The sequence below is a fragment of the Sinohyriopsis cumingii genome, chromosome 8 (assembly GCF_028554795.1).
Source record: "Sinohyriopsis cumingii isolate HCF-2022 chromosome 8, ASM2855479v2, whole genome shotgun sequence".
In the NCBI taxonomy this organism is placed as follows: domain Eukaryota; kingdom Metazoa; phylum Mollusca; class Bivalvia; order Unionida; family Unionidae; genus Sinohyriopsis; species Sinohyriopsis cumingii.
This window is the reverse complement of record NC_142968.1, coordinates 30,886,241-30,913,162: the sequence shown is the minus strand read 5'-3', so window position 1 is coordinate 30,913,162 and position 26,922 is coordinate 30,886,241. Positions and strand designations below refer to the sequence as shown.

Genomic DNA, 26,922 nt, shown 5'->3' with positions numbered 1-26,922 from the left:
GGAAGAACCTGGGAAAAACCACCGACCCACGAGAAGCTGCTGGCGAGCTTTATCACATACCCATGTTATCCAAATCCTAGACTCGAACCCTCACAGACAGAGGTAAGATGGCAGTGATCTGTCAGGGAGAGCGCTTTAGACCACTCGTCCACTTGGGGCCCCCAGGATTTGGTGCTAAGTAAGACTCATATACAATCAATTAAAGCAAAGTAAGAGGAAATCAAAAAGGCAAGCTCATTTTACATGACTGTTAAACCATGAACATGCAATGAAAATACATATAGCATAAACCCAGCAGAATATTTGCTTCCTATGATAAAAATGACTCAACCATTTTGTCCATAACATTCTTGACTTTTTTTTGTTCAACTTTTCCCCTTTGGTAATTGACCCTAGAATGTTTAAGACAATCTAATATGACTGATACATTTTTATTATGTGTGATATATGACTCTCTGGCTCTAAGTTTACCATAGGGTCATGGATGTAGAAAGTACCGTAAGTCAATGTGCTTATATGTGTATTTTTCTCCCCTGAAATATCTGCAAGACTGTTCCATCGATGGCATACACCATTCATTACATTGGGTTTATTTATGATGTATGCAATGTTTTTGTGTCTGTTCTGAAATATGAATAATATTTATTAAAACAGGGCTGCTGAGCTTGATAATCCACATTATTTTCACATATCAAGCAAGTTATGCCCAAAATATGCTACTTTATCCTCATGCAAATACAGTAGCTCAAACATGGAGGTGCAAAAAGTGGTTACCTCCTCTGCACTGAGTCTTCCATACACCAGCGATGGTCATGGGAAACAAAAAGTGTGTAGTATAATAACGCTAATGCTCGATAATTACTTACAAATATACAAAAAAAAAAGCAGATATGGTTAACTGCACTTATAAATAAATTGCAGTTTTTCATAAGGCCATTAAGGGTGCATGGGCCCGTTTCTCATCACAAATGTGATGCTGAATATACCTGCCTAATTATATTATTAAAGCTCAAAAGTCATATCAAATGAAGCCTATGCGCCCGAGCCCCAAAATGCATTTTTCATGTCCGACGGTGATTTCTGATACAAAGTGATGCTCAAAGTGTGAATGCTAGGATTTGAGCAAGTGATAATTTTGAAAATCGCTGTGCACTAAAGACCCTGGTGAATTCAAAATAACTGACATCCAAGCCATTTTGGAAGTATTTCTACTTACCTTGTACCCACATGTCTACTGCTATGGGTGGCTAGCTCTGTTCTTAGCCGACTATTAGTATTTCAGTATAAATACTGTTAAGTATAGGTGTGCATGCCTCACAACAATTTCAAGATCAAAACAAGCCCGAAAACACCTAGCTTACAAATATATAAAATCTTAATTACTAAACAATAATAGCGGAAAAGGACACATCGTAGTCTTCAATTACGAAATAATCCCTTGCCAACTTTATTTGCTCTACTCGATACCTTTTGTTCGCCACATTAACGTCAAAATCAGCTGAAAGAATTAAGTGAGGATACATTTATCAATTATTTCCATTAGTTTTTGTTATGTTTGATTTACTTTTGCTGTTATTTTAACTTAAACTTTCACTATTCAAGTATTTTGCCTCTTGATTATACCATATTTGAACTTTTTAGTAGGTATCGGCCTTTTCTCAGGATGAAAATGAAAATATTAATGAGTCATTATCAGTGGCGTGGTGGCCATGTGGGCCCCTGGATTCATGGCCCGGCGCTGCGGATCGCCAAAGCTGAAAGAGCGCCAAAATCGCACTTGTTGGGGCGCCAAAATGCACGTGACAAGACCTGTTGTTGCACGTGGCCCTGTCTTCTTCGGCACGTTGCCCCATCTGCTTACTCATGCCACCACGCCACTGGTCAGGATTATAAAATCTCACTGTTATGTTAGTCACCTTTTCCTTAATTTGATTCTGTCTGAATCTGAATGAATTTTTATATTCATTCATATCCCGAAATTGTTTTTGTTTAGTATCGGACTTGAAAAGAAAAAAAAAATACTGTTTGGGGAAACACGCATTGTACTTCCTCTACATTGTAACCTTTCTTCTACTCTTGAGGTATATTATAGATCATTCAGTTACACATTCCTTAATGTCTTTACATTTAATTTTAGCACTATTACTCTTTGTTTCTATTCTGTTAAATAGGTGCAAATAGGAATATGAAGATACCTCTTTCATATTGTCACTGAAATGCTTATTCTAAAATAGATTTTATCCCAAAAAATTGCTTTAGAGTGGTATTTCTACTTACAGATAATTTGCTGCAGAGAATTGGCTCTGGAGAAAATTACATGAGAATATGTGCTTCAAATTGTCTTCATAACACCTTTACAATGCTCTTTCTGAGACTGACTTTATTTTTCATAATTGTTTTACATTTATTTCTTTGCTTCACAGTATTTATTGATAAATACAATGATGTATGTAAGGTTTTAAGTTTAATCAGTAGCTTCCAAGTTTCCTGTATGGAATAATTTTTCACATAAATTAACATTCTTCTCAACAATTATATTAAACTGCATGGTGCTAAATATAAATGGAAGTCTAAATCAGTTTGAGCTGAAGCTCATAAGAGACATTTTAAAATGTGAACAAATTGACACATCAGTAATAATAATAATAATATTATTATTATTATTATTATTATTATCATCAGTAATAGTATAAATATTGATACTAATAATATCAGCAGGCTAAGATCATCATTTTGATTTTCTCTTGTTTTAAGGTATGGAAGTCATTTTTGTTTCATCAGTAAATCACTATTTAAATAATTTACTAATAGGATAGCTAGAGTACCCAGCTGATATGCTAACTAACTCTGTTACTAATTGCACATCTACAGCCCCCTTTTAAAACATGTACAATTTTTGTGTTACTTTGGTCATTTCTTTAGTTTTAACATTTTTATTATTTTGGATAGCTTTGTAAAATATTTAAAGTTCTACATTTATCACTCATTGTATACGCATGTATGTCTTTTGTGTGATCTGTATCGTCACCTAAGGAAGATGTCAGAAGATAGGGAAACCTTGTTTTCCCCCATGATTAGGAAAATTTCTTCCAGTCGACAGATTAGTTTCTGATAAATGACCTGTCATATTTGTGCTGCAGAATGAAATTGTTGCAGATTGTTTTAGAGCAAACCAAACTATTGAAAATTTTGTTTTGAAGTCCCCACCTGATCCTTTTACAAATGAAAGAAGTTGAAGAAATCAAGTCTGTAAAAGTAAGTGATGTAATCTACCCATGGATTCAGAAAATCAAACAAGTGTTCGTCACCCCTGTACATTTTATATAAATGACCTAACTAATAGAATATATCAACTATTGTGATATAAACAATGCAAACAAGTGTTCGTCACCCCTGTACATTTTATATAAATGACCTAACTAATAGAATATATCAACTATTGTGCTATAGGTCTACACAGAAACTCCAAAAGTAAAGGTAACCAATCAGTTGATTCAGGGTATGATTAAAAAAAGAATGGTGACAGTGAGTTTTTCTTTTCTTGGCATAGCTCTCTCAGGCCATCTATCTGCAAATTCATTATTCAGCAAAAAGTACAGTGAGTATACATTAGGCAGTTTTCATTATGACTTCAGCTATATTTAGTCCTACTTTTATATCCTTTTGATTTTGCTTCAGTTCTCTGTTAAGGCAAAGAAAGACCCTAAAACGAAATGTTGTACTTAAGATAATGAAGACAAGTTTCTTTATCCTAGCAAGTATTTTGTTATGGTTATTTCTTTAAACTTTTGACAGGTATTAGCTTTTGTTCTCAGCTTACCAAATAAAATGGTAAAACAAGTCCTAATGATGGAACTTGTATACATTTGTGTTCTTCAGCTTCCCCTTTTGTTCTTATAATAGGTTCATTATAATTTTTATTTGCATCAGTATTTTGATTTTAGCATTAAAGTCTCATCTTGAATACATTTTCCTCAACATTTTTCCCTCTCTTGATATTATGATATTATGTGATTATTTGCCTTGCTGTTGTAAATTTCTCATCTACACATGTGCAGATTAGTCAAATGTTAAATGTTCCCTTGTACGTTTCATCCTTAAGGGCAAGGTGAGCAAGGCAGCAGCACTGCACTCAGTTGACAAAAAAATTTGTCATACTACAGTAACTCCATTGGCTAGGCCCCTCTGCCAGTGTGGCACCTAGAGCCTCACAGGCTTTAAGGCTGGCCTTGGAAATGTTACTCATTTATTTCATTTAATATTCATCTTATATTTCATATTTAATTTTCAGGGTGGGTCTTGTTGCATTATCATCTCCAATTATGCATTTAATTCCTCTCTGGATTAGACTATTAAAGCCATCAATCTTTCCAAATGATAAAAAAACAAATATTCCCAAGCAGACAACTTAGAATGGTAGAATTCTTAGTTAAATTTAATTGCTTATTTCAGGAATTATTTTACACTCTCAGCTTCCTGATTGATCAGAAACTTAAAGTCACACCTAATTCAGTTGTAAGCTAATAGGTATCATGAACATGTTCTAATCAGATGACACTCGATCCATTTTTCATTTCTGAAGGATATTGGCTATATGCTTTGAATCATTTTTAGATTTGTTAATAAATTTGTGCCACAAAGATACTTGTATAATATCAAATTTAAAATCATTTGGTTCTTTTCAAATAGAATTTTGATTTATACATCACCTTATAATCTCACTAGTCTGATACCAACTAATAAATAAGTTGTTTGTTCCTTGGAAAACTGTGAGAAAACATTTTCAGTCATACTTATATAAAACTTCAACTGATATATATTTATGTCAAACATTGTCTGATATTGTTACATTTTTTTTTATACACAGCTCCATGAATTGCCAAATTCCACTCAGTCTGGAAATTACTTATGCATGGTTTGTCGAAAGGTAAGCTGTTTTTATACACACAAATTTGCCACTGACTAGTAAAATCTGTTAACATGGGGAGAGAGAGAGAGTTGTTGTTGTTGTTGTAGGATTTAACGCCATTTTTCAGCACATGATAGGCTATACATGGCGGCCAGTATTAATGGTGGAGGAAGAACCTGGGAAAACCCCAGAAAGAATCACCAACCAACGAGAAGCTACTGACAAGCTTTCTCACATATCCACATTAGCCAAATCCGAGACTCGAACCCATGCAGACAGAGGTGAGATGGCAGTGATCCGTTACGGAGAGCACTTTAGACCACTCGGCCACTCGGGGTCCCAGAGAGAGAGAGAGAGAGAGTGAAACTTGGAAAGAATTTTCCTATATAAAGAAAGAAAATTTTAGGAATCATATTGCATGCATCCATTGTAGTAAAAACTTGAGAAATGTGCGATTCAACTTGGAATGATCTGTCAGCATGTAGCATGATGGAGAAGGACACCAAGGATATCATTAATATAAACTGAGACAAAAAAATGAGATGCATCATGCAGTGGTGGTAATAAAATCTTGAATATTGGATACTACCAAAAACTTTACAATTAGTATTGACCTCTCCCAGTCATTAGAGGGATGACCTCTCCCAGTCATTAGAGGGATGACCTGTCCCAGTCATTAGAGGGATGACCTCTCCCAGTCATTAGAGGGAATAAAATGGAGGGTCAGTTCATACCAAATGAATGCATGACTAAAACTAAAAGAAAAGAAATTGTATGGTTTATTCATGGATGGTGTCCTCTTTAAGATATTACCAATACACAGGCTTTTAACTTATAAAACACAGACATGTACATCATAAAGGTTGTTTCGTCATGAGACGAACATTGCTTTTGACAGTTGATCTCTTGGGGAATGGGTTGATGTGGTCTGGAACCATATTGGAACCAAGTCGATTCGGCCTGGTGTTTCAATCCAGGTTGTTTTGGTGTACTGTTCTTATCAGGTTGATTTAACCCTGAGTCATTTTGGCCATACTGTATTAAGAATTTAATTAACAATAAAGGAAGAAATGACGTAGACAAATATTATTTTTAATGTTGTTATTTTCTTGAAGCAAAAACACTGAATATCATAAGCAAAACATTTTGTGATAAAATCAATACAAGAAAAACATGACACAAATGTATTACTCACAATGCAGAATATAAAAATTGGATTTAAATCGAGTAATGATGTTATGTACTGTACGTTGACACATTCAAAGCTGCCACATAAATCCTCCAAATGCAGATGTCTTTTTTGTTTTTTAATACAGTTCTGTTGGTGTAACTGAATGCTCACTGGAAAGGAGTGCTCAGCCATAATCATCACAAGAAATACAATAATTACATCATATCATCCTTTCTTTTCGTATGCTACTTAATAATGATTCATCTCAAGAGACACTCGTTTCAAGACGGGACCAAGAAAAGAACTTTTAAGGCCATTGTTTTAGTCTGAGTTTGAATGACAATTTGAATAAATTAATAAATACACACACACACACACATATATATATATATATATATATATATATATATATATATATATATATATATATGAATAACATTTAAAACAACCTAGAACTGTGGTGGAATTCTGATTAAAAAGGACTAAAAAATAACACAATCTAATCCTGACAGGATGTCAGTATTTAACATTTTGCAAATGTATGAAACTTAACGTTATTCTGATGATGAATGCATGTTGTATCTCAATCATTTTCACCTTGGACAGTGTTTTACGCAGGCCTGTCTGGACTCGGCCATTTTTTAGTGATTTGTTCTTATCACTTTCTTTTTCTAGTCACATCTTAAATTGCATGATCTAAAAGCAGACTTGGATTGATTTACATTTGTCCGTTACAATTACAATTACTCAAAGTTATGACTGTTCAATTACAATTACAAATACACCATATCTTTGATGTTCATTTACAATTACCAATATAGTGTAGTTGTAATTAATTACTCAATTACACCAATTACATTGTAACTGAACCCAAGTCTGAATCCCATAGAAGGCTAAGTAAAATCATTTATATAGTTTTCTTATCTAAAACTTAGCTTTATTGCTTATTTTATAGTAATTCCTAAATTATTAGCCTAACACTGGCAGTTAAGATAAATTTGTATATTTTCTCATCTTTTAGAATTTATTTGGAATTTAAAAAAAACATATTTATCTTTGCTTTTATAATTGACTTGTAATTGAGCCATTACGCAAATCAAGACTTTCAATTACAGTTACAATTACACCATATCGGCGATGTTCAGTTACAATTACAAATACAGTTTAATTGTAATGAATTACTCGATTATACCAATTATGCTGTAATTGAGCCCAAATCTGTGACCAAAAGTGTCCTTTATATGCATATACCATATTAACATATAAAATTATTAAACAGTTCTCAAAAATTCTGGTAGCCCAATGTCCGTGGCCCCTCTAATTTTAGATCGGACCTGTCATATATTGTAAGAGAGATGTCCGTCGGGCTTGTTGGAAAAAATTATAATTTGCTCGAGGAAACTTTGATCATGCTGATGAAATGTGCAAATGTATTTTCAAGATGTTGACATACCCACCATAACATGGCGCAATCTAAATCAGGTCACCATTGTCCTACATGAAGCTGAGATTTGATTTTAATCAAATTGAAGCATGGCATGTCATGCTAAATATACGATTTTGTACTCCTTAAACCCACTGACAGGGTCGTGTTTCCAGAAAATAACAATTATCCGTAATCTTAAAAAATAGAAGAAAAAGAACCACCACCACATTCACTATTTGTCCATTATATGTTGCATGTATAAACGATAAACAGTCGTGATTCAAACTGATGTAAAACTATCCCTTAGTCATTTTAAATAGCGGCAATTCATGACAATCAGGTCATATAAATTTTCGGCGTGTGGAAATTGGAGTCCAGGCTTGTGGACTTTCAGTCAGGGTTTGTGAGTTTATTTTAGTTGCCAGACCTAGGCCTGTGTCAAAGCATTTTTTTTGAGCACTGTTAAATCTAATTTGTATTTTGTTCATAAAAAGCTATTGTTTATGGGTGTACATTTATGTGACACTGAGAATGTATATGATGGTTGAAATATAGACATATAATTTTCACCACAATTTAAAAATAAAATCCTTGGTGACTTATTTGAATTATTATTTCAATGTTGATGTCTCTACTTACTGTTCCAGAAAACAACAAACTTAAAGGATTTAATAACATATAATAGCATTTTCATTACAGAAGGCTGAGATGAACCAGTCTAAAATGAGTCTGGGTCAAATTGACCCCATATAGTAAGACAGAAAGACTGGGTCCAAAATAATTTGGGGGGCCGAATTGACCCGGAATCATCTCTGGAACCTACAGGGCAGTTTATCCCACTTCTAACTGTCTAACCCCTCTACTTGTTTGTATTCTTGCTAGTTCCTTAATACAAATTTCTCTTTCTTGACACACCATATAATATCAAGGAAATTGCAATTAATAAGAGAAAAGTGTACAATTTATATGAGATGAACAGATGCTAAACTTTGTAGAAAGATACAGTTTTAGAGTAGGTTTAGTACCAGTGAATTGTTTTAATAATTTTTTTGGGAGAGGACAGATCAGAATCAATCATTTACACCTTTTAATGTAAAAGCTACTTTTGACCACTTTTAAAAAAAAAATCCTAATCAGAATATTGATATTCCCAGCACTTAAGTCGGTCAAAAATGAAATATGTGCTGATCTGAGGCCACCATAAAAGAAATTGTTATAGATACTTCTCCTAGATTGATGGTCATAATGGACATTTGGCTTTCACCAGAAGACTTCTTATGACATTTTTACTTACTCCAGTATTTGGGAATCCATCATGATTCATATTCAAGGTCAAGACATGTTTAGGATATGTTTTAAATACAAATATTTTGGCCATCAATAACTTATTACTATTTGTCTTTTAATTTAGAGTTTAATGTTATTTTTTCTGAGTTTATCGTGGTATAAACTATCAGTTGCCAAATCACACTGCAAATAACGCCCGATGTAACCAATGTGGATTGGCAACTGGCAGTTTGTGCCACAATGAACTCAGAAAAATATGACATTATAATCTTATAATTGCAAGTATTTATAATTTTATTTATTTTTTCTTGTTTTATTTTTAAAAAAAGATATTTCCAATCAATTTTAGAAGCTGTTTAAGTGTATGAATTCTTGTTTAGGCATCTGGTTGTAGCTATTTATAGAACAGGTGATTCACCATCTGCAACATAATAGCTACGCCAATATCAAACAAAAAATTCTACCATGGTAGGTGATCTAAGGTTAGGGACATTCCACAGTGTGGCCTTAATCAAAATTGGAATATATGATCTGAGTAGAAGTTCAATATTTAAAGCAAAGACTGTTGTCTTGTTTGAAATATGAAAACTCTTGGATTTGATGCTATCATGAGCTCATATCATTGCTAAAAAGTGACCTGTCATACATGTACTATATAATAACTACAAAGCAGGACACTTGTCTCCTTGCTCGTGCGACCTATTTAAGAATAAATGCTTAATACATATTGTACGATATTTAGCTCAGGGATTCGACTGTGTATCCCTATAAGAAGTTTGACTTAATATGATACCATTAAGGAATGCCAAATCATTTTTCCATGCTACTGCTCAACATGTCCGTGATCGCGCCAGCTTGATATGCAAAAACAACGCCCTGAATGGCATACTGCCTTCTCACTGGCCAACTGAAATAAGTTATAAATAAATACAGGCCGTCATTTTCTTTTAACCAGTGAGAGGACAGTATTCCATTCAGCATGTTGTTCTTGCATATTAAGCGGCACGATCAGGGCCATGTTGAGCGGTAGCATGGGAAATTGATTTGGCATTCCTTAAAGGTATGATGTTAAGTCAGACTTTTGATAGGATACACAGACGAATGCCAGAGCTAAATATCGGTACGAAATTTATTAAGCTACATCAGCGTTTATTCTTAAATAGCTCACATGAGCAAGGAGACAAGTGTCCTCTCTTGTAGTTATTATATAGTACATGTATGACAGGCTATTTACAAGCAGTGATATGAGCCCCTGTGATCAAGAGTTCATTGTGACTTGGCTGAATCGTTATTGTCCAGACACATGAGTAACCAGTTTCCTCATCTTTAAATCTATTTTCGTGTTGATTAACAGTTTAGGCTACCTGCAGGGGCTTTTGCAAATGAAATTAAGATCATCAGTAAACGGTTGTAGTGATGGGGGTCGAGTAGTCAAACAGTGCAAGACATCGACACGGATAGTTTTGATGGGGGCTGTAACGGATCTCCCAACCACCCACCCACATTGTAACTATCAAGGTCGGCATCTTACATCGTAGGACTGTGAATCCATTATTGTTATAATGTTAGTCTTTGACACACCTCCTCCCAATCCCTGTATCAATTTACATAATAGTTTTAAATTCATATCTAATGAGCTGATGTGCAAGTGCTGTAACCCCAATGATCAGATTTTGAGCTTCCCAACTTTTCTTTTTTCAAATCTAGTCAAAGAATGAATTATTATTATTCAGAAAAACAGAAAAGATATGTTATTTGATAATGTCAAATTAATTTGTTCAATTTTCTAATTAAATATAAACCCACCGTTTTATTTCGTTTTATAGGCATGCGGTGTGTATGCCTTCCTGTTCAGTGTTTACGTTAGCTACTTTGCGTGTGACCTTAAAAAGTATAAAGTAGTTCTCCGGACAGTTTATACAGGAATAAACACATCTGGGTCTGATCACATGATTATGTTCTGACCAATGGACATCTTCCTTTCATTTATCAACTGATGCAACTGCATTTATTACCTATTAGGTTTTTCTATATTGGGTAAGTTTGACACGTATACTTCTTCTCAAGTTTAATTTTTCATCCACTTATACAGTGTATCCATTTTTAAATCTTAAACATAGTCAGAAGGGATATTTTTAGCTCAAACCGCAATTAATCCAAAATAGTACAAGAAAATCCTAACCTGATTTATCTTCTTTTTTATGTCTTTATGCCCAGACGTTGATATTTGGAATTTATGTTACTTTTGTGAAGCAAAGGAGTAACTTAACATTTTTCTGTTGTTAATTTTTGTACCCTCTGATTAAAATAACCTGAGTGAATGAATATTTTAACTTCCTTAGAAGAGACATGTGAAATTACAGATATGTGATATGACTTTTCCTAAAATGACTACATTTGTTTCTATATACTTAGAAAACAAGAAGAATTAGAAACTGGCTTGTGGTTGTTTGTGTTGTTATCTTTTAGTTCTGCTGTCATAGACCATCCATTAGCACAAGTTTGTTATCACTACACCTCGTAAAAAGTACTTGGAAGATTGTCATGAAACGTTAGACACACATTCACCCATTGGTGTTGCTGTTCCTAAATTAAAATGATGTTGTTGAAACATCAATTATGGGCATCACGTCAGTCATCTTGAATATCATGCCACTTCTCCAGAATGGATGGTCAAATTAAAATGGGCTTTTAACTGAAATACTTATTATGATATCCAGTTGTTTCTTAATGAAAATGGTACCAACCTGATGTCCAATATGGCCACCAATGGATCCATTTTAAATATATTTCTTATCACTACTCCAGAATAAAAAGACACATTGACATTCATCAGAAGACTGCTTATGATGTCTGGTTGGTTTGAAATGAAAAATGGTGCCTATCTGTCATCTAATAAATTGACAGCCATCTGGAAAATCAAGTTACTGCTATGCCTCCTAAAAAAATGGTCATCTGGGGTTTACTCTAAAAGACATGGGGTTTACACTAAAAGACATCTTATGATGCTAAAGTGGTGATAACGAAAATGATGCTGATTGTACTGTAAATATAGCCATCATATCAGCCATTTTGAAAATCATCTGATTGCTACCCCTCCTAATGGAAAGTCATATTGACATGGTATTTTCACCAAGATACTTCTTATGATGTCTAGTTTGTTCTAAATGAAAATGGTGCAGATCTGATTTCTAATATGGCTTTCACAGCAGCTGTCTTGAAAATTATGTTATTACTTCTGGGAAAAAGTTGTATTGACATGGGGCTTTCACCAGAAAACTTCTTATGCTATCAAGTCGGTCAAAAATGAAATATGTGCTGATCTGAGGCCACCATAAAAGAAATTGTTATAGATACTTCTCCTAGATTGATGGTCATAATGGACATTTGGCTTTCACCAGAAGACTTCTTATGACATTGAACTGTAGTTGGTCCTAAATGGGAATGGTTTGCATCTAATATCCAATATGGCCACCATGACAGCTATCTTAAGAGTCTTGTTACTCCTCCAAAACAGGAAATATTGTCGACATGAGGTTATTACGTCTTATAATATCTTGTTGGTCCTGAATTGAAATGGTGCTGATCTAATGTACAGTATTGCCATAGTGGCCATGTTGAAGTTTTCGTTATCTGTATTCCTCTTTAAAGTCATTTTAACATAGGGTATTCATTAGGAAGAAGTTCCTGAATTAAAATTTTGATAACTCAATAAGGACACCATAGTGGCCATCATGAAAATATTGTCTACTGCTCCCAAATGGATGGTTATATCAACTTGAGTTTTTCACCAATACACCTCTTATGATCGATACCATGTTGCACCTAAATGAAATTGGCATCAATGCACAATGGCTGCCTTGATGTCTTTCTTGAAAATTTTGTTGCTACTGAGATGGAAGTTTTCACCAAAAGACTTTAAGTGTTTATCCTAAATGAAAATGGTGCAGATCTGGTATTCAGGATGTCCACAACAGCAGCTAATTTGAAGATAATAATAATAATAATAATAATAATAATAATGCCTATTAGCAGCATATGGAAATTTTTGTTTCATTTCTCCAAAACCTATGTTTTGAAATGTCTTTCAGCAAGATAGTCATGTATACATAGCAAGTGATGATCATTTCAGCTTAGGCTATTCTGTAAAAATGTGGCATGTAGTATAGTTTATATCTGTATTATACTTGACATAAACATTATTTGGTGCAAAAGTAGAGATGTTCATTCACTGAATATATATATATATATATATATATATATATATATATATATATATATATATATATATATATATATATATATATATATACTAAAATTACATTTCATATATACTTTTATAAACATGCTAAGATAAAAGATGCAAAACAAGCAAGTGATAAACTTAAAGAGCAATTTTGAGAAAAATTCTAGAACTCAGTCTTGAACTGGATTCTTAATTTTAGTTTGAATTTTAGAAAGAGCAATATATACAAAAGGAACAGTTAACAACCAAGATACATTATTTAAATATAAACTGGCACCATTTGGATACAAGAAGAAAATGTCATGTTGCCAATTAAAATGTTGAAAAAAGGATTGGTTTTGAGTTCATTTTTTTTATAAGCATTACATGTTTGATACCTTTTTATCAGGTTAAGTTGACAAAAATTATTGTCAAGGGAAATGGTATGTTACTTAACACTATGTTGACACAATAAACAGATAGCTATATTTAATTCCCTTCCACTGCTAATTTTGAAGTTTCATCAGTATGCAAGGTTGAATTCTGTCAGGGATAGTAATTGGTGGATGCTGATAAAGATACAAGATCACAAACACTACACATAAAAAATGGTCAATGAAAGGGAGTGCTGTATATTGAGGTTTCAGGGAAAATAAATAATTCAATGGTACCATTTCAGACCTCTCGACAAAACTGACAAAGGAAAGGCTAGTAACGTATGGGGCCTTACCCATCAGGCTGTTCTGCTTCAAACAAATAGGGGAGTAAGGATCTTGTTAGAGAAAGGCCCAAGGGAAAATGGTGGCACTTATGTATGTGCAGAAATAATCACAGAATTGGATCAGAGGTAAGAATAGATTTGTTTTATTTGCAAAAGGTCTCAACATACATTGTTTATTATTATGAAACTACATTCTGAAAAGCTTAACATTGGCAATACAGGGTTTTAATGTCTTCCTAGGTAGACATCGGGCCATCATTGAATATTAAGGGCTGATGAAACTCCACTTTATATTCATCATCCTAGGTTTTCTAAATGGTCAACTGATATTTTTATGAACCAGTTATGAAACCATTTGAACTCGTCATCAACAGTCCAACGCCCAGGTGGGACATGAGGATGGTTGTCCATGGGGATAGCACCCCCACCATTGTAAAAAGCCAGTCTACAAAAACCAATACAGCAGAATATTCATTGGATCAGCAGAATGAACCAGAGCACATGAAGAAGACCAGCCAAACCCAAGAAGGAGCGACAGATGTTCTCTCCACCAAGAATATTGCAAGGAACTGGACATGGAACATGAGAACTCTGTACACTACTGGGAAAACAGCACAAGTTACCACTATATGTACATATACAGGCTGGAGATCCTATGACTAAGTGAAGTTTGATGGACAACATCAGGCAAAATCCCCTTGGCATCAGGACATCTCTGCTCAGGACCAGTCAACAAGAATGATGACTACAGGAATGGAGTGGGACTGATGTTGAGCAAGAAAGCAAAAATTCCTATGTTCCAACCAACCTTGTAGACCAGGAAGCCAAGGAAAACTTTAATGAGCAGCTTCAGAGCGTATCTGACTGAGTACCATAGTGGTGTGTCACACTTGTGATTGGCAAGATGAATGCAGAAGTGGGCAGCAACAACATTGGATTGGAACTCATCATGGGTAAAGAGGACCTGGGAGAGATGAAAGACAACGGAGAGCTCTTTGCTGATGTGTTGGCTGTACAACCGTATGATTGGTGGGACAGTAATTTTCTCATTGTTTTTATCCAAACGGTCACATGGAAATCCCCAGATTCAACAGCAAAGAATCAGACCAACAACCTTCATATCTCCCACATATGGAAGAGGACTCTGATGGATTTGAGGGTCTGTAGAAGAGCAGATGTTTTCTCAAACCATTTGCTGGTGATGGCAAAACTAAATACAAGAATCAGCAGCATAAAGAAGACTGGACGATAGAAACACCCATGATATGACACCTCCATGCTCATGAACGTTGAGAAATAAGAGAGTTCACCATAGGCTCTTGCTGACCTTGATGATGGCTCCAAAGAAAAGTAGTGGGAACAAATAAGAGGCACATTCACTTCATCCTGTGCGGAGATCGTGATATTTAGAAGACAGAAGTTCATCATTTGGCCTTAAGAAGATACAATCAAGAAGACATAAGACAGACAAGAAATCAAGCAGAGACTTGTACAGGCAAAGACTAGATAACAGAAACAGTGTCTTCAGGAGGAATACAAGACAAAGAATGAGAAGTCCAGAAGTACTAGAGGAAAGATAAGCATGAACTTTCCAATAGCTTGCCATAGATGTAAAGAATGCTGAAAAAAATAAATGACATGAGGATCTTCCACAACACCACATGACAACTTTTAGGGAGTAAAATAAACACATGCAAGTCTTAAGCAGAAAGGGTGGAAATATCCTGAACAACCAGGCAGAACAGCTTGGAATAAACATTTCAGCAGCTTGCTCAGGGGCTCACCTGTGGAAAACCCACCCATCATAGAGAGGGAAAGGATCTGTAACTCACCATATGGCCAATTATCAAGGAAGAAGTCATTCAGGCATTCAGGAAAATCAAGAGCTGTCAAAGCCCCTGGCCCAGAAGAACTCCCACCAGAAGCCTTAAAAGTAGATGATACAGTTACAGCAGACATTTTGATTGACTTTCTACAGGAAATATGGGACAAAGAAGAGGTGCCACAAGAGTGGAAGAAGGGATGCACTGTCGAGATTCCAAAGGAAGGAGGCCTTAAGAACTACTAGACATGGAGAGGTATTTAGCTTTTATTCCTACAACGGAAAATTCTCACAATGCTGATGTTGTGGAGGACCAGGTCTGCAGTAAATTGCAGGCTGACAGAAGAACAAGTAGGATTCCAGGCTGGGAGGTCATGTTCAGATCAGACAGCAACAGTCTGCATTATCATAGAACAGGAAATAAAATGGCTGCTACCTCTGTATACAAATTTTGCTGACGTCAGGAAAGCATTTGACATGGAAGATAGAAGCATGACCTGAAAAGTCATGATCTACTATGGCATTCCAGGAAGACTAAAGATTATCCAGTGCTGCTACAAATACACGTCCTGTCATGTTATACACACCACAGACATGTCCTCTTCTTTCTCTGTTAACACTGGCATCAGGCAAGGATGCTTACTTTCACTAATGATATTCTCACTAATTATAACCTAGGCAATGTAGATGGCAATGCACTATCCACAAGGAATACAGTGGAATTTGACCTGAAAACTGAAAGCTCTGGACTTTGCAGATGATATTGGACTGCTATCACACACACACGCCAGCATGTGCAGTTAAAAACAGAGAGCTCACATGCCATAGCCAAACTACCGGCCTTGAGATCATGGAAAGGCAAACTGCTTGAAAATCAGAACCAACCAGGATGCACTTGTACTCTATCAGAGTTCAAGCCATTAATAATGTCGATAAGATCACATACCCTTGGCAACCTTGTAAACAGAGGAAATGTCAAGGCCTGGATTGCCAAAGCATGCCATGCCTTTACCACTCTCAGACCAGATCATAACATCCACCTAAAAACAAAGCTTAAAATGACTGTTCAACTCCAACGTCAAATCCGTGCTGTTCTTTGGGGCAGAGACCTGGAGATACATAAAGTACTTGGAATATATATATATATATATATATATATATATATATATATATATATATATATATATATATATATATATATATATATATATGCGTGTGTGTGTGTGTACATGTGTGAATATAAGTATATATCTGTCTTATGTTTCATTAACCTTTATACACAGATACATGTCTAACAAATAGATGGAAAACTATACAATGGCTTTTAATTTTTTGGTAATGAAGAAAATGAATGAGCAAAGGTGGCATTTCATTGAGGTTTTTTCATATAGCTACACGATATTGATGTTAACACATTACAACTATACTAACACCCTAGTGTGGAATAGACCTAATGTGTCTTTATTTGGGGCAACGTCATATATGTACCCAGTGGTGCATAAAATTGTACTACACTAATCACTTTTTTAAACATGTTGTGGTTGCTTATGTCAGAGTGTATCCCAAGGTGTGTGTGAGTTCTTATTATGATATTGGTTGTGTAATGCATACTAATATAAGCCCTGTGAAACTTAAGACCAAAAACACACTACTAGTAATGGATACCCAGATTAAAAGAGTATCAATGAATGTTATAGGTCTGCATAGTTCAAATTTAAAAAGAAGAGTTACGTTCTGCTTGGTAAAACAAAAGAATGCATTCATTATATGTGTACAGGAGACACACAGTACAGACGAGATTGAAAAATAATTGGCGGCTGAATGGTATAAGTGTTTTTTTAGCCTTAAATCTACCAGTAGTGCAGCTGTTGCTATCCTGTTTAGGAATAGTTCTGAATTATGCATCAATAGAAACAGATGCGATGTTCATGGCAGATACACTATTCTAGATTTATCATTTAATGGACCGAGATTTACCTTTGTGAATCTCTATGGCCATAACGATGATAATGCTGAGTTTGTTTAGGAATTTGAAATAGGATATTTTAAACCTTTTGACAATTCCTTTGTTATTATTTATGGTGACTGGAATGTTGTTCAGGACATGGAACACATTTCGTCTGGGATGAACGCCAATGCCACTCCCATATTTACGTGGAATCACCAGCTTCTGCAGTAACAGCTGCAGTTGTTCAAGTAGGTATCTACTTGTGCACTATTTATAGAACTCAAAAACGTCGTCACTTTTCAAAATCAGGAAGTTTGACTGATTATGCAAATACATTTTTTACATGTACTTTTTGCATCAGAAAGTTGTGATTTTACAAGGACAACACTCCCTTTGCGTTTTATGGAATTTTGTATTTATTTATATTATGCATTTGTGCTCCTTTAGCATCTTGATTTATGAAGTCATCAACTGGACGTTCAAGCCATGTAGAAGAGTTACCACAGTGTCATCAGCAATCTAATATGCAGCCATTAGTCATCTCACATTTAATTCAGACAGTATTTATTACTGTTTTTGTTTTCTTTAATTCAAGTATAATTTGTTGAAGTTTTGATGTATGCCACTCAACTAATTTATTGTAGCTATGTTTACAAGTGATTTAGTTTTAAGTGGTAGGAAATATTTTCCATGATAGCACTGCGGCCAACTTGATCACATATCACTTTTGATGATACCATTTATCCGAAATGCAGTCAGGTTAAAATCAAATACTAATATTTTCTGTGCAGATATTTCCTCAGGAACGAAGATAGTTCTGCTTCTGTAGAATCATTGAGATCAGTAAAGTCATCCTAGATTTCCACATCAAAGATGACCATGTTAAAGACTCCTATGGTATTTATTGCGATGACTTCATAATTATATTTGCCATAATCTCAGTCATGCAGTTTTATATCGTGTTCTGGATAAAATCTAAATTGATCTTAGGATTATTTACAAAATACATTGTCAACAAACACCCCATATTAAACAGCAATAGAAACCTCCAGACCTGGTAGCACTTGAGGCAAATAATATTGTGGCAGCTTGCTGACATTTCTGCTAGCGGGACACGTCAGTTATAGATGCCAAATTATGTTGCTTTTCTATTTAACATCCTAAACAGTGCACGAGTCCATCTATGGTTATAAGGCAAATTTCCTTACCTAAAACCTTTTGTCCCGTTGTGATCTCAATGTACTTTCTTATGACCCGTTTAAATAATGCTCCTCAAAGGCAAAGCAACGTTATGTATAGTTTTATCATTCTAATCTTACGTCTGGCTTTGTCTCCTGGCGTTGCAAATGGATGAATCCCGCGAACAGAATTAGCCATCTCATAGCCACCAACTGTGTACCAATCTGCTGATGTCCATTGTTGATACCACATTGTTTCTTCAATTGAAGCATATTTATCTAAACAGGGATATAAAATATTATAACATCTGTCAAATTCAGCCAGTATTTTGGTGAAAGGGGGCACTGAGATGAATCTTGCATTTTTCAACGATTAAATCGAGTCCTTTTCCAATAATACAATTGTTCTGATAAAGTTCGTTTCTAGTGGCCATTGTATTAATTGAGCTTGTAACTCAATAAGAAAAAGCATGCTCTACTTTGCGCTGTCATATTGGAAAAAGATGTAATTGAAAAACGTACTAGTGAGGTAAAACCCCCTTTTAAAAGACTATTTGAGCTGTTAGCAATGTGTTTGTGTGTGTAATAACTGCCGTAATTGTTACAAACATGTCTTGGTAGGTGGCGAGTCGTCAGAGAATCAGGTGTGTATGGTAAGAGGCTACTAGACTTCTACAATAGCGCATATCCAGGATTGCAGTACAGTAGAATTCTGGAGAACTGCCGACATGCGGCGAAAAGAATGTGGGCAAATACAGTGGATGGTTCATCCTGGTTGCATACCTTCAGGTTATGGCTATGGTGGTGATGGATACCCACCCAGAGATTACAGCTTTAATGGGTATAACTATTTAAGTTTCATCAGTATGCAAGACTATTATGCAAAAAATCCAGATTTATATTGTCATACCCGCTCCTCGATTTTCATGTTTTGATGTCATAGGGAATAATTTGTCCAGTCATACTTGTCAGTATTGACTACGAAAGAAAATTGCACTAACTCTAAATAATGTTTCAAAATTGTACAAATGGCAACAAAATATGTCTTCTGAAATTAACTCAGATCAGAAATGACTGGTATCCATTTCATGAGTTTACTCATGAAGCCTTTTTCTGGAAATTAACTCATGAAAATGAAAGATGTATACTACTTTTTGCTTTGTACTGCTTTCTTAACTATTATTTCATCAATCTCATTTCAACAAATGCTTTTTTTCCAGAGAGATCATTCCATCAAATGAAGTACTCGTATGTCATATGGCATGCAGCCAAAATCCTGGGACAGATTACACAGAATGCCATCAATTAATGAATATAACTCGCGTCCAAGTATAACACGTACTTACTTATTCGCAGATTTTCGCAAAGAATAATAAAAGACCAAATTCAGTGTTGGCTTCTTGTCGTTATAAGCATACAATATAAAAAAGTTAGGTTATGATGAACCATCCTTTCTGTTTACCACTGAATACCTAAACTGTTTAAATTTCAGTCCACGTGCTCCGCTTCATAGAAGGACATACCGCAGTAGAGCACTTTCAACTAAACTGGGTCAGTTTAAAATTAGTTTCCTTACCTTCAGCCGTCTCAACCATTCCACGATGACGCCACGTGCTTTCTTTCTTAAATGCAGAAACAACATCGCTCCTATCTGTTAATTTAAAATCAATAAAATAATCACCTACTCGTAATTAATCGCCAGATGTCATGATACTACACACCTTCCAATTTTGCAGTAAACAGTGTAGTCAAGGCATGTCAGCTTGGGCAAGACTAACACCGTACTATTCTTAATGGATTCCGTAAATGTGAAAGTCTTCCAGAAGTCTACTCCCCTTCCTCTGAATCAGACTATGACACATCTTCGCTAGCCAAGGTTCCGATGTTATAACACTATCTACACCTTGGCGGATCGAACGGATATATTGGTGCTTTGTCCTCGCAACGTATATAGGATTTCATGAGTTGGCTCCTTTAGTGTGCAATTCCAGCTAACCAATAGCGTGGTGCACTGTACATCGACCGAAAATGGTGGAGGCAATTGACCTAAAACGGATACTTTGTAAGTTTAACATCGAAGGTATGACTATGTATCAGAGGGAAGCCATTACAGGTGTATTTGAGTGAAAGGTATTTATGCAAACACGGACCGGCAGTGGAAAATTGCTTTATTATCAGCCCATTAAAGTTGTGTGTTCCCCTTGTCTCAATCATGTGGGAATAGTATTCAAATTTGAAAAACTTAATTTCGATTGGATGCAATGACTTGCCTGCTTGTTATTTTCGCTAACGTATGGTAATCGTGTAACGAAATTTTGCGTTAATTTCCAGAAAAAAGCTTCACTCACCTACTAATAAAAAAACCCTTAAGTATATCAACTTAAATTATATTTTTAATTCTTAACAAATCATATAAATCTTACCAAAGCAAGAGACATATGACTGGTTGTAAACTGTGTTATCGAAAGTGAAGGGTGTTGATGGTACGTTTACATTCTCCTCTGTCCCGTCTTTCACAGGGCTGTGAATAATGTCAATCTAATTCATCCATTATGTACATTAAAATTTGTAGACAGCTGCATGTAATAATCACTGCAGAACTAATGAATTGTGAAACACATAGTTATTAGAAATTTTACAATGAAAACTTCTGATTACTTGATAAAAAATAAAGCAGTCACTTCCAAGACAAAACATTTTGTAATTGCTCTTTCCACTGTCACTTTCTTCTCCTCGCCCCCCCCCCCCCCCCCCCGCAGATTAATAAAAATGAATCAATTTACTTTGGTTTGAAGCTAAAATATATGTGCATGTAAAGAACGTTATGGCAAAATGGTCTTAAAACGCGCGCACGCACACACACACACACACACACACACACACATATATATATATATATATATATATATATATATATATATATATATATATATATATATGGACCAGAAGAGCCAATGCGATCTTTCATCCTATATCTGTCATCGGACTTAACTTTAGCGCAAGTTTGTTCTCGCTAATCATCGTAAACGATATGGAGGATTGCCATGAAACATTTATAAACACATTCATCCCATAATCAAGTTGGTGGTAGATGAAAATGGTGGTATTCGGAAATGTCCACCACAGACACCATCTTGAAAATCTTGTTATCGCTACTCCTCCTGACTGGATCGTCATGTCAACGAGGAGTTTCACTAAAAGACTTCTTATATCTAGTTGGTCATAAATGAAAATGATGCCGATCTGAGGTTTAAAAAATTCCCGCCATGGCAGCCATATTGAAAATAAATCTTATTATCGCTACTCCTGAATGGAAAGACATATTGACATAGGGTTTTCACCAAAAGACTTGTTATGCCGTCTAGTTGGTTCTCAACGACATTATTGCCAAATCTGATGTCTGATATGACCATCACAGCTGCCATCTTGAGACTCTTGTTATCATTAGTGCTCCTGAATGGAGGAACGTAACAACATGGGGTTTTCACAAGATGAATTGCAATGTCCTGTTTGCCTAACTGAAAAGTTTGCCAATTTGATGTCCAGTATGGTTGCCATGACAACCATTTTGAAAATCTTGTTATTGCTACTCCTCCTGCACCGAACATCGTACTGACATGGGGTTTTCACCAGAACACTTTTTATTATGTCCAGGTGGTCCTAAGTGCAAATGATACAGTTTTGATATCCAGTTTGGCAGCCGTATTAAAAATTCTGTAATCGCTACTTGTTTGGAACAGAAAGTAATAATGATATGCACTATTCACCAGAAGACTTCTCATGATCGTTAGTTGATCACAAATAAAAACTGTGCCTATATGGCCAATGATATGGCTGTCACAATGGTCATCTTGAAAACCTTGATATCTCTATCCCACCTAAATGGATGGTCATATCAACATTATTCACATTGAGTTTTCAATAAAAGTACATCTAATTATATTTCACTTGGTCCAAAATGACAATAATGCCAATATGATACCACAGCAGCTAATTTGAAACGCTTGCTACTGCTGAAAAGTAACGGTGATGGTTTAAACTATTTTTGCCTGGTAGAGAATCAGTACTTTTTTTGGTCTTGTCCTTTTAGCTCCGCTGCTCATAGACCATACCAACTTGTGGGATGGTTCCCATCCATCAGTCCTTTAACACAGGTTTGTTATCACTGTTAATTCTAATCTATCTGGTGGATTGCTATGAAACTTTGTGCACATAATCATAAAATAGTCTAGGTTGTCGTAAAGAATATGGTGCTGGTAGGAAATCCAATTGGGCCGTCACATTGGCTATCTATAAAATCTTATTATCGCTACTCCTCCTAAATGGATGGTCATAACAACATGGAGGTTTCACTGAAAGGCTTCTGATAATGTTTAATTGGTCTGAAATGTAAATGGTGCTGCCCAATGTCCAGTATGGTTACCACAGTCCCCATTTTGAAAATCGTATATATTTGCATGATAAGGATGTGTTAAAACATAAGTATAGGCTTTGAGATGTTGTTGCTTGCGCCAAAAGTGTAATTGAGGTTCAAGATGTTCTTTGATATTTTGCAGTTAATGTTCAATTCAAACATATTTGTAAAAGAAATACTGTTTGTTTCCCACGTGTATTTTCATATGAAGGCCAATTACTCATCGACAAACAAAAGTTTATAATGTTCGAAGACCACGCATTAAAGAGGCACTAGCCGCTATTTTATTAAGAAAGTGACCTTTTGTTTTAGCTCCCATTTTTTTAATACAGTTTTATGAAAATCGTATACAAAAATGAAATATCTTTAGCCAGGAAACTGCTTAGGTTGTTGTCTTTTTATATTGTAGTTTTGCGGGAAAATGTTATAACAGCTCATTATCTAATATATATTATCAATACTGTTATTTTGAGAAACATGTATGCATGTAGGTCGGTGTATGTCTTTACACTGGAGTTCATTAACGGTATATTCAAATGAGAACGTAGGGCAAATACTATTTAAATTTCTTTCTTAATCATACATGGAGATCTTTTATTGTTATATGTTTTTCATTACTTTATGACTACACAGTATTCAAAGTTTTCTATAATTATATGAATTATTGTTGTGTATTGTGTCTTGTCTAATCATATAATATCATATAATTTTATATCATATTAATGGATGTTGCTATATTTCAATATTTAAATGTAGTTTTACAAGAATATGAGCCATGGAAGAAAGTTTTACTAATTACATAGAGTATTAAATGCACTAATTGGGAAGTCCCCCATGTGCCATACTCAAGGTGCAGTAACAGATAAAAGCAAACAAAGGTCGATCATGAGTGATGATGTTTCACTACTCCATAGTGTTTTTTGCATAAAGATACACAGCAATAGCTGATTTAGATCCATTCAGTGCTCAGATTTGAATCCACACCCTTTTGATCAAACGTTTGACATGCTAACAACTGAGCCACAGGAGGCTCTGCCTCTATTATTTTCGTGTTACAACACATCTGAGGCTGCATCGTACCTATTATATATCCCGAAGTCTGTAGATTGCTAAATCAATTTTGAATCCATGACCGTTCATTCCTTTAAAAAATCAAATACTTTAAAGTAAATGAGTAGTATATCTGTGAAAGAACGAAACATGATCACCTTTGTCAGAATCACCAAAACCAGCGTATCTACAGGGTCTTGCCGTTATCATTATATAAAAACCGAAATATGTTACGGATATCGGTTTCAGAGTCTAGCGATATCAGTATCATCTAACCTTGGTCGATAATAATACCCAGAAAGATATGTATTTGTACAGCCAGCAATAAACTGTTACATACAATTGGTAAACAACAAAGAGGCTTAATGACACACTTAATTCATTTACCATATGTCATGTCAAAAAGCGTGGACGATTTGATCCCAGTTGTCTATTTAATTATTAAAACCGCCGTCGGCGACTAGCTAAAACAGAGATTGCCTTTACAATCGCTGGTTACAATATGGTCACGCTACTTAGTTTTTCCACACACATGATCACGTGATCAATTGATAACTTTAACATACCAGAGATTGATACATTGACACACATCCAAATTTGCGTAGGTAACTCTGTATTATCCGACTGACTGTATTTTCATACACGATTTTTCGAATTTTCTTAGTTTTGGACAGATTATTTCCGGATTATTGTAACAAGTTTTAAAGTAATTTTACACTTTGGTCCCCGATTTTGACTTTCGAATCCGGAACGCGGATTTCTTGATTAACGAAGCAAATTAATGTTTGGGAATTCCGTTCCCGTCGAATTATATCCGGATAGCGAGGTTTCCGGAATAACGAGGCTGCAGTGTGCACACACACACACACACACACACACACACACACACACACACATATACATATATATATATATATATATATATATATATATATATATATATATCTGGCAGTTGCATACAAGCCACCGCTGTATTGAGGTTAACCTTTTTAAAATTGTTTTACGAACAAATACCATGCAACAGATATTATTATTATTATTACTACTGTATGTGCACAGTACAACAAAATCATATATACAGGTATACGTTGTTCTTTTCCAGGTTTATGTTTCATACAAAATCACTATATCCTGCTCACTTTAATCCAACTTCTAAATGAAATCATCACCGACTGAAAAGTATACACCGACCTCGGTTTGTTCACGCTGTATTAGCCAGTTGCCGGAATGGCCACTATCAGAAGACAGTCGGTTTAAATGAGAAGCAAGAAGTGAAAATCAAAAGAAGCCATATATGGCTATTCTTTTTGACCCATGAACCAAATCTTCAACTTCGTTTACAGACACGTTTTGAGTATCGACTGAACGCTGAACCTAATAAAAAAAGGGATGTAACTCGTATCTCTTCTCAAAGACGCACTTTTTTGTCAAAGATAGCTATAATTCACAGAAAAAATAGATGAAAATATCCACAGTCGCACTGGCACAAAATTTGACTTCCATTTCTAACACGAGTAGTTTTCTCATCATGCAGCAAACGAATTGCTTTGACCCTCTACCCTAATCATAAAAACTTCATCGCTTTTGAATTTGACATATTAACACATTTTCACACTGCCAGTGTCACTCTTGTTATGAACTGAATAGACCGAATGGTCAGTGCCAATTAGACCAGCAAGTAGGTCTCCGCTTTTTTTCTTCTTTTTTTTTCTGACAAAGGAAAAAAAGCTCAGACCTATTTGTTGGTCTAAATGTCGATATGCTCTAGTGACCGCTTCGAGCGAGGAAAAACCATTAGTTAAGAAACTGCTGTGCACAAAGGCAGATGACCGCTATACACAGCACATTTATAACGCAATTTACTCCGGGGTGAGGATTTTAAACAGCATTGTGAACAGGTGATTGCGGAATTAGGGTGACCGTTAGAACCGGTTTGGTTATATATATATAACGTCCGGTTATATATATATCCAGATGTGTTTATGTGAAACTGTAGAATCGTTCCAGTACGGAAAAGAACAATTTATTCTAACTGATACTGAGTTACATACAGTGTACAATATATTCTTTATTGTGGCAAATTTTATCCCTACAGAAAATGTAAGTTATGAAAATAAATTATGCAAGGTATTAGCTAAATTAAACTAGATAAAAATACTGGCAACTATCATGATTATTATTAAAATAATTAAATTGTGCAAGCTACATAATACTATTGTAAAAAGATCAAAATCATTGATCATGTGCAAAGCAAGCAATGATAAAGCATACGCGTTTTGATTCTTATTCTGACTTGTCTTTCTTACCTTTTGTTCTTTTGAGTTTAATTTCAGTTTTGAATAACTTAAAAAGTCTCAATATTTTCCTTAATATTTTCTTTTGAGAATAATAAGTGACCAGATAACTATTTTTTGTCAATTAAGGACAGTAAGATTAGTTATACTACAATTTGTTTGGTACTCTAAATATTTATTGCATATCAACAGAATGTACTTGCAGTTGATCGTCGATCTCTTTTAATTACTAAATTAGAACTATTAATAGGATATAATTACCTATCACATTTCGTAAACAATAGCCATGTAAAACATATGTAAAGTCACTAAAGTGACAAATAGATCACACATTGACACACGTTAGATAATTTGGTATGTTGCATATACAAATGTATGGCTCTGCCACCTATCACGTGTTACAAAATCAACTGAGCATACATCTTAGCTTATCGGATGCCTCATTTTTCGTTGTAATCAACTAACACCATCATGTGA

General features: G+C 35.0%; 1 protein-coding gene across 1 annotated transcript; it reads left to right on the top strand.

The window, feature by feature from the left end:
• The first annotated feature begins 1,450 nt into the window (after positions 1–1,450).
• On the top strand, positions 1,451–20,077 carry LOC149793227 (uncharacterized). The gene is made up of 5 exons (XM_089966327.1): positions 1,451–1,511; positions 4,868–4,927; positions 13,698–13,865; positions 19,309–19,528; positions 19,908–20,077. Exons 2-4 carry the CDS (start codon positions 4,872–4,874, stop codon positions 19,493–19,495), a joined length of 411 nt encoding a protein of 136 aa, XP_089822453.1. The 5' UTR covers positions 1,451–1,511; positions 4,868–4,871; the 3' UTR covers positions 19,496–19,528; positions 19,908–20,077.
• Positions 20,078–26,922: the final 6,845 nt, after the last annotated feature.

Excerpts from the sequence above, each read along its gene's own strand:
- LOC149793227 (XM_089966327.1), top strand. The coding sequence starts at position 4,872 with ATGAATTGCCAAATTCCACTCAGTCTGGAAATTACTTATGCATGGTTT. Across the intron at positions 4,928-13,697 it reads TATGCATGGTTTGTCGAAAG|ACCTCTCGACAAAACTGACA; the intron begins GTAAGCTGTTTT and ends GTACCATTTCAG. Across the intron at positions 13,866-19,308 it reads ATCACAGAATTGGATCAGAG|GTGGCGAGTCGTCAGAGAAT; the intron begins GTAAGAATAGAT and ends ATGTCTTGGTAG.